Source organism: Trachymyrmex septentrionalis, unplaced genomic scaffold, assembly GCF_001594115.1.
Source record: "Trachymyrmex septentrionalis isolate Tsep2-gDNA-1 unplaced genomic scaffold, Tsep1.0 scaffold305, whole genome shotgun sequence".
NCBI classification, from domain to species: domain Eukaryota; kingdom Metazoa; phylum Arthropoda; class Insecta; order Hymenoptera; family Formicidae; genus Trachymyrmex; species Trachymyrmex septentrionalis.
The window spans coordinates 300066-316012 of NW_017305469.1; the positions used below are offsets into that span (position 1 = coordinate 300066).

Below are 15947 nucleotides of genomic sequence, written 5' to 3' on the forward strand. Positions count from 1 at the left end.
AAAAGATATTTTCCTCGCGAGATCAAGATGGTTGCGTTCAGCGGACTCAATAGTTGAGTGAGCGCTCACTGCTATTAATGTATTCTTCCAGATCTAAAATGCTGATTCTAAAAGAATACACCAATAACAACGAGTGCTCACTCAACTGTTGAGTCCGTTGAACGCAGTCAAAACAGTACAGTACTGATCGTTAACATAAAGCAGGGAGCACAGATTCTTGCATAACACATGAGGCATAAGAAATTGAACCAATCAGAGTTCTTTATTTCATAGAAGGGAAGGAAATGAAGAACTTCGATTGATACATTTTCTTATGCATTACGTATTATGCGTTATGCAAGAGTCTGTACTCCCCGCTTAAATCGTGTTCAGCAGATTCAACTATTGCGGAGCAAATCCGTGAGCACTCGCTGCTATTGATGTATTCTTTTAGATCATTCAATGGCTGTGTTCAGCAGAAAAAGCAGCTTTGCAACTGTTGTAAAATTCTTTAATATGATTGGTCTTGCCTTTTGTTCTTCACTGGATCTAAATGTATAAACCAATCATGTCTAAGAATTTTACAACGGTTACAAAGCTGCTTTTTCTGCTGAACACAGCCAATGACGGAGAGCACTCATGGATCCGCTCCGCAACAGTTGAATCTGTTGAACGCGATAACCATAATTATTAACGACACTGATATTGATGACATAAGTGAATTGTGATGTACAGTACCTCACTCGACAGTTTAACAATTTGCAATGCGAGAAAAACAATGCCAAAATAAAAACGTAAAATTTTATGATTTGACTAACTTCACGTTTCTCTTGCGGCGCGGGCGCGTGAAATTCATTTTAATTAGAGATTTATAACAAAGTCTGAGTTTAATACAGTGTATCTTGAAATGAGTTCGGAACAAAAGTGAGCAAATTTATTAAATAGCCAATAAAATTACAAATATTCCAATAAATTCGCTCACTTTTGTAACTTTCACATTATTTGGATATATTACAAAATACTTGGCTATGAGCAATTTTGTCAAAATAAGAGGGAAAAATAAGGATATGTATATATAATAATAGGATGTCCCGTAATTTTTTGCCAAGCACTTTTGTATTAAATAGAGTGGACTAAATTAAGTCCAAAAGTCTTCTACATTTTACAATTTTCGCAATAGTTAAAAAGATACTAATTACTAAAAATCGCTGAATATTGGTTTTCAATAATTTTTTATTCAAATACTATCAACTTTACAGAAAAACAGCAAAAAACAAAAATTGCTTATTTTCTTTTTATAGAGTTCCGAGAATTTTTTAATATATATTTTTTCAAGTTGGTAAAAATAAGAAAATGCAGTACTAAAAAGTCAATAAAAAACTCTGAAAAAATTCTGATGATAGTATTTGAGTAAAAAATTATTGAAGACCAATATTCGGCAATTTTTAGTATTAATATCTCGTTAACCAAAAATTGCAAAATGAGAACTTTTCGACTCAGTTTAGTCCGCACTATCTACACAAAAGTGCTTGATAAAAAAATTACGAGACATTCTATATATGTATTGTCTATTTTTATGCTATTTGTCTCATTCTAATTTATATCATTTTACTTATTCTAACTTATTGAAATTGACAAAAATAACGGACCAATCAAAAGATTATCATCTCGTGGCCAAATTACTCTGTTATAATGTTTCTAGTTTTAATCGAATTCGCATATAACTTGTAGTTTTTTTTATAACTGATTGATGTTATTCCGATGATTAAATTATAATTAGATGTAATTAATTATTGTATACCAGTATTATTTATATATAACAAACTAAATGGCAATTTTTAATAAATAAATGCAATTAAATATGTTGATAATGAACCTTTCGTAATCTTCAATAATAATATATAAACTGATATAATATATAAACTATAAATAATGAGGGAAAGAGGACAAAAAATATTTATGATGTTAACTTTTTGTAATAAAATAGACAAGTATACAATTATATGTGCTGCGTACATATATTAAGCATATATGTTAAAAATAAAAAAAAACCAGATTGGAGGAGCTGGGATTTGAACCCAGGACTTTCAGCATGCGAAGCAGACACTCTACCACTGAGTTACACCCCCATTTGATAAACTTTTCTTTAAACTGAAAGACATGAAACACTATATTTTTAAATCGTTTTTTTATGATTATGTAAGATCGAAACAATAAATTATATTATAATACGGTATGATATAAATAGCAAATAATAAAATATATCCTAAAGATATATTTTATTATTTGCTATTTTTCAAGAATAATAATAGAAAATTGTTCTCATTTAATTACGTCATGTATGTAAAATGCAACATATACATATATTCTATATAAATTAAAATTTAGGATTTAATATTATATATTCTAATGTTGACATTTTTGCAGTAAAATTATACTTCTATTAGCAACGTGCTATTTTTCAGATTAAAGTCCAAATAAAATTGAAAAAAGTAATCAATATAAATAACTCATCTGACGATCTTCGAAATCCTACAACGTTGATTTTTCTGATACTACAAATTTTTTTTAATACAAATCCTAATTTAGCAACATCTGCTCAGCGTTCATTTAAATTGCACTTTTTACACTGTATTTTTTCTTTCTGCTTGCTTTCGCAAACAAGAATATATACCTATCTTAAGTACCGAAAGTGCAACTGGATACGAAACGCAAGAAAGACCAATAAATTCTCTCAGGGCCAGTTTCACCAAAGCCAGTTAGCTTAATCGTTGCTGTTGATTGACCAATCGTGTTTTCTGTTTAATAGAATCGACCAATTGCGATCGACAGTTAATCAGGATTAAGCTTGATAAAATCGGTCCTCACAGATTTCTTCTCTTCATTCAAATCCAACTTCCAACAGTTCCAACTTGCAGCTTCCAATGAGACCAGAGAAGGAGCGAGTAGAGCTGCCAATCGCAACGTTCGCGCAATTCGCAGTATGAATCCGCCTTAAGAATCGCAGCATTTTCGTTCGCAACTGATCTTGGCCGCACTGTTGACTGTTCACGGCGACATCATCCGCATCCCGCGGACATGTATTATTGATGCGCTAACCTATGCGACGGAGCAACGCTCGGCGATCCGTCGCGAGTAAATCCCGCACTCTACCGGTGTAATCGCGCGCGTTGCGCCCAGCGATTAATCTGTAAGTAAGGAGTGTCGTCGTGCTGTGTCAAATTGCGCTGCGCCACGCCGTTACAACGTGCCGCGAGTCCGATCGACGACGACGACGACGACGACGCTCGGCCACCGACGTCGCAACGAGCCGCGCACGTCTCCCGCGTGCAGCTGTCATCGCGCGTCACCCGTCGCCGCCGCCGTTGACGTTCATTTCGGAGTGTGAGCGCGAAAAATTGTCCCGTGAATGATCGTCTGTCGTGCATGCTGCCCACGCGCATCCTGACCTCTCGTCGACTGCTGCATACTCGACCCGGCCTTGTCTCGCTGTCTGGACGTAAGTTCCGTTGCGTTGCCTCCAACCACGTTTTGCTGGAATGATTTATGTGAGCAATTTCGATAATTCTTATCGTTACACATATATTCTATATATTTATAAATTGTTGACGGATATTGAAATGTCATTGTTGATGTTAGATAAACAAAGATAGGTTTGCTCTTGTGGTATGTTATCGGCGATAATTGTTAGCGATTATTGGAGACACATCAAGAATAGATAATTCATTGAACTGATATGGCTCAATTTGTTGATATTAGCTAAACGAATTTGTTTTTTTTTTTTTTTCATATCTACTATTTCAGAGTGGAGTAATTATTGTCTTTATCTGTAGTCTTTTTCTGTACTATTTTATTTGTCGACATATTTTTTAAGCGTATTTATTGCCTACAATATAGAAAATTTTTGGAGATTAAAGAACTTTCCTGTAATCAATTCGTTTGAAAAACTTTGTTGTACAACAAATGAAATGAATTAATATCTTACTGTTGGTTTCTAGTAATGTAGATTTAATCGTGGTTCAGCTTATTCTTTATCTTTCTCTAGTTCTAAGATTATTAGACAAAGATAAAGAATAAGTCAGAATAAGATTAAAATTAATTTACATTGATAGAAACAAGAATAAGACTGTGATTGAGATATAAAGCATTGAGATATAATGTTTTCATAAAAAAATATAGCTAATATTATTTACAGAAAAGCAACTGTTATGATACATGGTATATGGACACGAATCACTAGATGGTAGAATGTGAAAGATTGGACTGTACCAAGTCCAAACAAAAAACCAGTGATTTGTGGGAAGGAACGCGACATTGTCCACCACGGCTTTCACCGAGATGGTTGGATTGGCGGGCGGGGGAAGTCATTTGTATCCCTCGCCCCCCATGCAACCAAATCCAGAATGTAAATATAACAGAGATAATCATTATAATATATTTGAATGATACTTGTATTGATCATTATCTCTTATCATTGATATTTTATTTGTGTCTCGAGGAATTTATATTTAATAACTAATCAGCTATTGACTAAAATTAATTGATTAAAGATTAAGTAGTTAAGTTTTTAATATCTTTGATTTTGATTATTTCAGCTTTAATAATTTTATTTCATATACACTATTTGGAAAAAGATATGTTTAAAATGAGATTATTGTATTTTAAATTATTAAAATAAAATAAAGAATTTTATTGCGTGATTTTACTAATTTATTTTTGACTTATTTTTTTTAAATGCAGTGAGAGAGATGACTGGCATAGCGCCTAGTGCTCCAACTAGTGCAGATGCTTGCTTAAGCATTGTGCACTCATTAATGTGTCATCGTCAAGGTGGTGAAAGCGAAGGCTTCAGCAAACGAGCAATTGAATCTCTTGTGAAGAAACTCAAAGTAAATCCCATATGCATATCTCTATGTCATTAATATTATGTAATATTGTTTTAAAACAAATCTTCTATTGTGCTAATATCTTTAATTTTGCTAATTTTTAAATTATTTTCTATTGTCTTATTTCATAGGATATGTTCCATTTGACGCTCACAACACTCGCAAAAATCTATTTATCCTTGTTTAACATTTGATAGACAACAAGGATAAAATCATTTCATGAGCGTTGCAAGCGTCAAGTGAATCAGCTAATTGTCATTTTTATCTTACAGTTATTCGACAGTTTGTAACCGCTTTTCTGTTATATTTCGAAACTGTGGCTGCATTATTTACTGGGAATACTAAAAATCTATAGTTACATATATTATTGATTTTTATAGTACTTCCAGTGAATAATAGAACGCAGCTCATAAATAAATATTAGATTTTTATACAGATATTTTTTGCAGACATGCACAAAATATGCAAATATACACAATATGCAGAAATAAATATGCATTTTTAGAATATGCTTTTTTAATGAGACAAATTTCTATTTTTATGTTATTTTCCAATCTGCTTTCTAAAAAAGTATGAAATTGCATAAGAATCCGATGTCTACTTATAAAGATTAATTTACGATACGTACAATTTGCTCAACAGGAGAAACGTGACGAATTAGATAGTTTGATCACTGCAATAACTACTAATGGCGCACACCCAAGCAAATGTGTTACCATCCAAAGAACTTTGGATGGTAGATTGCAAGTAGCAGGACGAAAAGGTTTTCCTCATGTAATCTACGCTCGTATTTGGAGATGGCCGGATTTGCACAAAAATGAACTGAAACATGTGAAATACTGTCAGTTTGCTTTTGACTTGAAATGCGATTCCGTATGCGTCAATCCCTACCACTATGAGCGAGTGGTATCTCCGGGCATAGGTATGTTGCGACATGTAATCTTGCTTTAGATTTTATTTTTAACACAGTATTTGTATTTTATGTGTATGCATATGATACTTCTTTTTTTTATACCTTTAATTTCTCTTTTCTCTTCTTTTCTTATTTTTGCCTTTACTATTGTCATGGAAAACGCTCGATTAAGCTTGATTCTATCATTCTTGATCATAATTATTCAACAAAATAAGTATTGTGCATCCTGGGGTTAATAAATACAGAATATTAGAGCGAAAAAAATCATTGATTGTTGTGGTCTTGGTGTCTTGATGGAATGGGTTGGTTTCCCCCGCACAGACCCGTTCTTTACAGACCTATCTGGCCTGACATTGCAATCTGGTGTGGGTGTCGGTCCCGGTGGAAGACTGGTTAAGGACGAATATACAGTTGGCGGCGGCGGCACGGCTGCTGCGGCAGCCGCTGCCGCGGTCGGATCCGCGATGGACGTGGACGGCGAAATGAATCAAACGATTCAGCATCATCCGCCGGCTCAATCAACCGCCTCGAACAATGCACAACAAGCCCAGCAAGGCTTTATACCGGGTTTACCACCGCCCAACTCAAGTAAGTTGAATGTTGCTATTGTACCTTTTAATTTTGTGAAACTTCCAATTTATCAAAAATTTTCATCAATTGGCTTTATACGGTGTCTGTTTGTAATTAATGTCTGGTGGTACTAGATAGTAATGTATCTCGACGAATCGGTGGAACATATTAAGATAAATATTAACCATAACGAAAGTAGCTTCAATGATCTTGACATATGTTGTCAAGGTCATGACCTTGCGTAACCTCCAAGAGGTTTTAATCGTCCTTCGTTAGTAACAAAAAAAATTTTTTAAATAACGTTCTATTTCTAATGTAATGTTTAAAGTAGTGAATTGGTGTTTTTAAAACAGTGATTTAGTGTTTCTACAAAGTCATTTCAATTCTCGCGACTTCACGTAAAGGACTTGTGTCGGCCAGAGATACAATAAGACTCAAAATAATAAAGTTAAATAGTTATTGAAATAAAAATAAAATTAAAACCAAAAGAAGGTAATAACAACGTCACAATTCAGTAAATAAATTCATAGTATAGTGGGTCCAAAGAATACGTATCATTCAATGTAAATTCAAACTCTGTTTCTGTTGCTTTATATGGATCGCTTCCGAAATCAATCTTTTATTAAGAATTTTTTCTTCGTCTAAAATCTTGACATTTTCCCAATCAAAATCATACTGATGACTGATTCTATGTTCTGTTATTATAGAATGCTGTGTAGTGTTCCAATTTATGTGATTTTTATGTTTATTTATGCGTGTCTTCAAAATCTACCTGTTTGGCCCACATATGATGCTTCACAATCTCGACAATCAATCTTATATACAACGCCTGTATGAGACAGCTTGGGATAAACGTCTTTATGACCCCTGATGAACCCCCTAATATTATTAATCTCTTTATATGCCATGTATATTAAGGAGCCTTTTTTTAAAAATTTCCTGATCTTTTCCGATAAAAGTGGTATAAAGGGGATTGTGAAAAACTTATTAATTCTTTTTTCATTGTCCGTTGATTTATCCGTAGGTGTGTTACCCTGATCATTCCATTGCTTAAATTTTTTGACAACCTATTTTTTATTTCAGAAAATATGAGTTTCAGTGGATATCCATTGTTTAAAAGAATTTTTATTATTAATTCAAACTTCTCTTGATGGTAAATAGGGTGGGACAAAGATAGAACTCTATCAATTAAACCTATGATTGTTCTCATTTTTTGGCATAAAGGATGTCTAGAAAAATAATTAAGCGATCAGAAAAAGTAGGTTTGTGATACCAATTTTGCACAAGAGAATTTCTTTTTTTAATTAAACTGACATAAAGAAAATCTAATCTGTGCCCACCTATTTCAGTTGTAAATTTTAATCTAGAATGAAATGAATTGAAGGTATTCACCAATGTATCAATGTGTGACGTATCATATGCTAACGCAATATCGTCAACATACTTCACATAAGAGGATGATGTAATTGGAAATCTCTGTAATGCTTTTATTTCAAGGTCTTGCATGAATTGAAGGGTTGAAAGGGATTTTTGTGGGATTAAATATCCTATATTTCACATAGTATTTATTGCTGTATATGTATGGTAGAAATAAAACGTTATTTTTTCAAACTTTTTGTTAAAGCATGGAGGGGGAATGTGGGGTGAGAGCTGTTCTGCGTAAAAAGTCATTATACGTAAGCAAGGAGGGATATAGAATAGCTTTTAATATTGTATAAAGTAGGAATAAATCGTTATTTTTTTTAAACATTTTTTGTTGATAACTTTTTAACGGATGAGCGATAACTACCTGTTGGAAGTTAAGGATCATGACAACATATATCAAGGTCGAAGTCATCGGAACTATTTCCATCATTGTCAATATTTACCCATATTAACACGTGGGTACAGTTTTTTATCTAAATATAAGAATAGTAATAAATTATTAAACGACAAATCACAAATTTGGCATGTGATGGTTACGTTTCAGGAAAATTTATGCAGATACCATCTAACTGTGCTAAAAATATACATGCTATTGAATTTGACGCGCTCGATATGATTGTTAATTATTAAAATGATTGCGCTAATGAGCCAGCCGCTTTTGTTTATTGCTATCGAATGTAGATTTAGCAGGCAAGAATACGCTTCGCAAATTTCTCTTTTGTTGCGTAATACAATTTTTGTTTTGGCTTCATTGTTTTCTTTTCCTTCTGATTGTTCGGTACAGCTAGTACTGAGGGTATGTTTAGCGCCGGTGGGGGCGGCAATAATGGTAATCCCCATGCTAAACTGGACGACAATAATTGCCCCAGACAAACCTGGATACCCACGCCTCATCACTCGGCAAGCCGTAACATGCATCATCGTACGTATTTCATTGTACACAGCTATTTATTTAAAAAGCTTTCAATTATATGTCGCTGATTAGTCATCGCTCAATGTTGCCAGTGTGCATTTTTCGTGATTCTTAAAATCAAATCAGAGTTTCCCAAATTAAATCGCATTTCATAAAAGTAGCGCTTTATAAAAGATGGAGTAATTATGAAGCAATTGTGTGAGTGCGAAAGATAATCTCTGAATTTATTTCATAGAAAACGCAAGATATATCTGAAATGGCGTCCAATCCTGAATACAAAAATGGATAGCACATTCGTTACAGTATCAGGCTAATGTTTTTAAATCAATGTGCTATACAGTCAAATTTATCCGAGGACGTCCTCAGGATGTTCTTTGGATATCTTTAAGATGTCTCTTGGAGGTTTTTTGTACTATATGAAAAAATTTTAAATTAAAATAAAATTTTAATTTTAGAAGAATATATCTAAGATTCCTGAAATTTAAAAGCTCATTAGTTCTGCAATAGCGAAGACTGAAAATCAATTATTAAAATTTAGAATATAAAATATTTAGAATAAATGTTTTGGGAAACACCGATTTGCGCAACAGTTTCAGAGCAACGATAGCGAGGGCCATGTTCGTTGCGTTTTAATATTTTATGTTGCCTGCATCGTGTATGAATTTTGATTTTGCAGCAGTAGTACATCCAATGAGTCACACCGTAGGTAGCCAGCAACAGTCGCTGAATTCAGCGTCAAGCGGAACGTCCGGTGCGCAGATTCTGAGTCCCGCGCAAGGACAATCAACCGCCGATACGTTTTACAACACTACAACACCCCCGCAGGATATTAATCAACCCCCTACAGTCGACGCGTTAGCGGCTTCTCTGGGTAACAAATTTTTTACAAACATTTCACTTAGACTAGCAAAAGTGACTATATTCTACTACTAAATGCAAATCCCAAGGATCTAAATTTTCCTTCTAGCATTTTTAACACAAAAGTACTTTAACATTCTTAATATACGAATTTATTTCCATTGATTTGAATAGGTGAAGGACAGAGTTCTCCTGTGTCGCCTGTTCATCTTCACCATCCAAATGGTTTTCCCGTGGGTACAGCCCCGTACAATTCCGGTGCGCCACAATGGACTGGTGCCAATACTCTCACATATACTCAAAGTATGCAACCGCCAGACCCTCGACATCTTCATACGACATCATATTGTAAGTTAATTACATTAAGCCAAAAAAAAATTTCCTTTTTAGACAAATCTTTTTTTTTTTAATAATATAAAGGATGACAATAAGTAACGGGCAAAGTAAGAGTCAACACGTTTCTTTAAAATTAACAAAAGAATATATTTCAAATAACAAAGGCAAAATTACGTTACAAGTTTCGGCTCCCGGATTGAGCCCTCTTCAGACATTAGCATAACGCAAAAATCGCAGGACAACAATAATTATCGTAAATGATCACATATTCATACCATTCACTCTACATCAAGACTCACCCGAACTGTGAATGGTATGAATATGTAATCATTTACGATAAATTGTTGTTGTTCTGCGATTTTTGCTTTATGCTAATGTCTGAAGAGGGCTCAATCCGGGAGCCGAAACTTGTAACGTTATTGTCCTTTGATTTAGTACTTAATATGAATGATCTTAAATGAACACATAAAATGAATGTTGAGACTAATCTAATATAATAAGACACATTTAACATGACAAAATGTCTCAAAACACGTAATCAGTTTTAATTTCATTCTAGTCTTCATTGACCGCAACATAATTAATAATTAATTGTTAAAGACTCGGTTTAAATAATTAATCTTAATTATTTTATGTGCTCGTTTAACTCTTTATATAACCTCTTTATATGATTGATTTTAATTTGTTATTTCGGTCATTACAATAATCAGTTGTTCTTTCTATTCTTATTTTCTAAATTTTGTAATTTAGCGACTTTACATTGAATCTAATACTTCAATGAAACAGGGGGAGGTCATGGAAATGATGTCAGTGGAAACATTGGAGGATTGCTCTCTACGCAACCAGCACCAGAATATTGGTGTTCCGTTGGTTACTTCGAATTGGACATCCAAGTCGGAGAAACATTCAAAGTCAGTAGTGGTTGTCCCACGGTCACCGTGGACGGCTACGTAGATCCTAGTGGTGGAAACAGATTCTGCTTAGGTGCCTTGAGCAATGTGCACAGAACAGAACAGAGCGAACGGGCACGTCTTCATATAGGTAATTATAATTCAATTGAGAGTTTTCTAGAAAATATTATAAATCCTTAATTAAAACAAAACATTTTAGGGAAGGGCGTTGTATTGGATTTGAGGGGTGAGGGTGATGTTTGGTTGAGATGCCAGAGCGAACACAGCGTCTTTGTACAGTCTTACTATTTGGATAGAGAGGCAGGCCGGGCACCTGGTGACGCAGTACACAAAATCTATCCCTCAGCATACATTAAAGTCTTCGATTTAAGGCAGTGCCACAAACAGATGCGAGGCCAAGCCGCCACCGCTCAAGCCGCCGCAGCAGCGCAAGCTGCAGCTGTTGCAGGCCATCTCACACATGGAGCACCTATCACCAAAAGTAAGAACCGGGCATCTATTAATAATACATTTTTAATAACTTAATTAAATTATAAATATAGTTTAGCACATAAATAAAATACATTTATTTTATTAAGAAAATACATTTTAATACACTCAATAGTATGTACAATAGTGTATAAAACACAATTATTATTCAGGTCTCAGCGCGGCTGCAGGGATTGGAGTCGACGATTTACGTAGACTTTGTATCCTGCGTTTGAGTTTTGTTAAAGGATGGGGTCCAGATTATCCGCGACAAAGTATAAAAGAAACACCATGCTGGATTGAGGTATATTTTGTAATTTTATTTTGCGAATCTCTTTAATCAGAAATTCTTTTATTAAAAGAAAATACAAAAATAGGATTTAATAAATAAAAAGTATAATATATATTATCTGAAAGTGTAATATATACTATAGGAATTTATTAAATTTTTGCTTACATTATTTTTAAATTTAAAAATAAACGTATGAAGGATTATACATTTAAATCAGAGTCAAAAAAATTACTATTTATTTTATATTAATTTATCAATTGTTATACCTTTTTACATATATTGTAATATTCTATTTTTAATATTGTTATTTCATTTATTTTCCAGGTGCATTTACACAGAGCGCTTCAATTGCTGGATGAAGTGTTGCATACAATGCCCATTGATGGACCACGAGCAATCGAATAATTCCATCGATTCCTATCAAAAAGAGCATCACTATGTTGTTGCTAAAGTCGAGTGCGTAACATACATCGTTTGAACAATCATACAAATAATTTTGGCTTGAGAACACGAGTGGACACACCGGATGGACCAAATTCATCAGACGTATGATCAAACGATTGAAGCGCGAAATTCGGCTGGGAAGCTCGGGGAAGAGATCTTGCGGAAGCTATTTATATATTTAACAACTCGTGATATAATAACCTGTGTAGGACAGGGGTTCTCAAACTTTCCGACGTTTTCCGTGTTGCAGATGGTAGATAAAATTATCTGTATATTTTAAAATTCTATACATTTTGCATATGCATATTTTTTTATCATAGAGTGTACATAATGTAACTCATCTCTATTTTTTTATTTGCAAATAATTTTTGTTAGACAATCGAAGAGAAGCAAGGAAAAACATACGCGCGCACGTTAATTATCACATATAAATACATAAATGATTTAGTATTATATTGAAATTTACATGTCAAGTTATAATTGGAGCCCTTTAATTATTTTCGTATTATTATGTCTCAGAATTTTTTTATAGATAAGTGAGAAAAATATCAATGGAAATTATTAAACCAGAAATTGTTTATTAATTTTTTTATATACAGCGTGAAACTTTATTTAATAGTTGTTTATGTAATATTCATTGCGAACAAAACATTTAATTTGGTGTTTTATTCTTTTTATTGTTTCTTGGTTGTAATGATCATATAGAGAGATCGAAAAGCATCTTTCATATATGTTTATGTACTTCTTATATACCGGGAAAAATATTTTATATATAATTATATAAAATTATATATAATTTTATATATTTATGTATAAATGGACATTTTGTATATAATTATATATATTTTTATATAATTAAATATAAAACATTTTTTCCCAGGTATATTATGTTTATATTTTTACTATAGACCTTCCATACTGAAAAAATTCAAGTTGTTTTGTTGTTCTTTATGATAACATAATGTTTATACTTTATGTCTAGAATCATAAAGTCATCCTAATTTTTCAAAACCAAACTTGCATTTTTTATTGCATACATATTGAATTTAAATGTATGGATATTTAATCCGTTTTATTTAATATGCAATCTGGTAAAAATATACTTAGAAAAATTAATTAGGTCAAATTATATATTGAGAAAAGATTTTAATTAAAAGTCTAATTTTAGAGGTTCGATAATGTTGCTGAGTTTCGATGAGAAAAAAAAGCATTGTTCCTTTTTTTATTCTCCTCTTTGCTTTGGTTTTTTTATTGGTTTGAGAACCTCTGCTGTGTGTAGGATAAAATATGTGCCACGGCCTTGCACTACTACCAACGTACAAAAGTGAAAGAAACGTTATTTTTATTTACGAGATGTAATTTTTTACGGAGAGAGGCGACATGACGCGTCTCACCAAGAGAGGAACAGAAGAAAATAGAACTACAGTCTTCTATTTTGCTAGGCGCACGATGGAGAAATTTCCTCGGTGACGCGCAGTCCGTTAAGCTCACAGTGATACCAGTTTCGGAACCATTACATAGTCACCCTGTTCTTTGAGATTAGCTTTGTAAGATAACTGAACTCTACTGTCTACATTTATTACTTACTGCAAATGTTAAGCTCAACATTTATATCGGACAAGAAGAATCTTGCTTTTTTGGATTCCTGAATTTGTGAACATGAGATAAAAAATATAACAATTAAATTATTTAATCAAGAAGCATAAAAGCCAACGTTAATTCAAATTGCAATTTGAACTAACGTTGGCTTTTATACTTCTTCATTAAGTTATTTGATTTATTCTTAAAGCCGTTTTATATTATATTAAAACTTTTTAAAATTCTAAAAAAAAGAATGATGAATTTATATATAATTTTTAAATATTATATATCATCGATTGATTGAAAACATCGATTGATTTCCAGTTTTCTGAATTTTAATAATTAGATCTGAATTTTTTTACATAAACGTTTAAAAATCTAGGAATCTAAAGATTTGAGACACCAGAGATCTCAGAACCTAGGAATCTTGAAGTCTGAAGATTTAGAGATCCGAAGACGTAAGAGTCCTAGGATATAAGAATTATCTTTATGCACGCGTATACAGTAGGGAAATATTCTCTAAAGACACAGTAATACATTTCTGCCAAGTAGCAAGCATAGATAGTTCATAAGAATCACTCAATTATATGTGCGTACACACAATTATAATCTTTCGTAAGAATAAACTTTTTGTATTTAAATTCGCATGGAAGAAATATCATGATATCACATTTTTTTGAGTTGTGAAAAGATCATACTTATAATTAGAAAATATATTTATCACAGTTTATATATATACACATATATATTATATAGACAGAGGAGAGAGAAAGAGAGAGAGAGAAAGTATGTAGCGATTATACTGGCAGAAATTTTACAGTGGCGTTAGAATTATTTGTTTATTACGAATGGATAACTTGTTTATTGTCTGTTTTACAGTTTATAACCAAAAACTATTTTATATAGAAATCTTGAAGTTCTATGAGTATACTTGTTCATCTTTTTTATTTCTTCGTTTCGAGGAATAAAATCTTTTAATTTCTTAGTTATTATATTGATTATTATTATTATTATCATTATTGCGGTTATTGGAGGAGACAATGAATTATGAAAAAATAACATATACAACTTGAAGCATAACAAATGTTTTAAACAATTTTAGAATCAAAGAAGATCTAAGAACAATTTATAAATTCAATTTTGAAGTGGAGAGATGTAAAAGAATTGAAGAATTTGTTTTTAATATACATGTAATATATTACGTTGTAATATATTATTTATTTATTATATCTATTGCGCTAAAAACAAATTAAAGCAGTAAATCGAATTTAATTCAATTTATATGTATGGATTTTTTTCTCCGGTTATACGTCTCCACCAGTTAACCGTCGGATGTTATTACTATTATAATAACGTAGTACTTGTTGAATAATTATACTTACTGTTTACCAACTATTTTATTAAAATATAGTCGTACAAAATATTCTTACATATATAATATTTGATAATATAACAAGAGTGATTATACATATATAAGAATAAGAGGGAAGAGAGAGAGAGAGAGAGAGAGAGAGAGAGAGAAGGAAAGAGAGTCGACCAAATTCAATGGTATGCATGTACAAGGTGCCTCAAAATGATCGGAAACAATATTTTTGTTCACCTTGTGCATATACCAGGGTGGTCCACTTTAATCGACCATCTGAAATATCTCTGAAATATAGTTTATTTTTGATGATACAAAAAAATGTTTTAAATGAAAGTGGAAGGGTTTCGAGGGAAACGTATTTTGGTTATGTTGTTTTTTTTTTAGATGGAGGCGCCAAAAAGATATAAAGGTTACCTCTACTTTTTTAAATGGATTGTATGATTTTTTTTACAATATGATTTCTTTAATTATTCTGCATATAAAAATATTAAGATAGTAATATCAAAAAACCAATGGTTGACGAGATATGTTATATTTTATTCTGGCACATATTGACATAAAATGTTAAATAATTCGTGAACTATTAACTTTTTGATAATTATACCTTAATACTTTAATTAACAGAATAATAAGATGAAACAGTTGGTGTAAAAAAAACACATAGTTACTTTAAAAAATTATGTGTGCAAAATGGATAATCTTTTAAATAAACAATTGTTTTCTTATTAAAATACGATTATCAAAAAGTTAATAGTTTACGAGTTATTTAACATTTTATGTCAATATGTGCCAGAATAAAGTGTAAAATATCTCGTCAACTATTGATTTTTTGGTATCATTATCTTAATACTTTTATATGTAGAATAATTAAACAAATCACATATTGTTTTACCAAAAATCATATAATTTGATTAAAAAAAAGTGTAATCTTTTTGGCGCCTCCACCTAGAAAAAAAAATATGACCAAAATATATCCCCCTCGAAACCTTTCTATTTTCATTTAAA

General features: G+C 32.1%; 1 protein-coding gene and 1 non-coding gene across 5 annotated transcripts; one reads left to right on the forward strand and one right to left on the reverse strand.

Moving 5' to 3' along the window:
• Window positions 1–2036: 2036 nt before the first annotated feature.
• On the reverse strand, window positions 2037–2108 carry Trnaa-cgc. The gene has a single exon. It is a non-coding gene; the product is annotated as a tRNA-Ala (tRNA).
• Window positions 2109–3120: 1012 nt separating this feature from the next.
• On the forward strand, window positions 3121–12478 carry LOC108749615 (mothers against decapentaplegic homolog 4). Of its 4 annotated transcripts, none has more exons than XM_018488416.1 (12): window positions 3121–3527; window positions 4175–4384; window positions 4720–4868; window positions 5508–5787; window positions 6100–6366; window positions 8558–8695; window positions 9363–9557; window positions 9719–9892; window positions 10667–10921; window positions 10991–11272; window positions 11433–11563; window positions 11876–12478. In XM_018488416.1, the coding sequence occupies exons 2-12, from the start codon at window positions 4318–4320 to the stop codon at window positions 11954–11956; spliced, it is 2019 nt and encodes a 672-aa protein (XP_018343918.1). In that variant the 5' UTR covers window positions 3121–3527; window positions 4175–4317; the 3' UTR covers window positions 11957–12478. The 4 variants fall into 4 exon arrangements, with proteins under 4 accessions (XP_018343918.1, XP_018343919.1, XP_018343920.1 ...); XM_018488417.1 differs by having other exon boundaries at window positions 6115–6366; XM_018488418.1 differs by lacking the exon at window positions 8558–8695.
• The last annotated feature ends 3469 nt before the right edge of the window (window positions 12479–15947 follow it).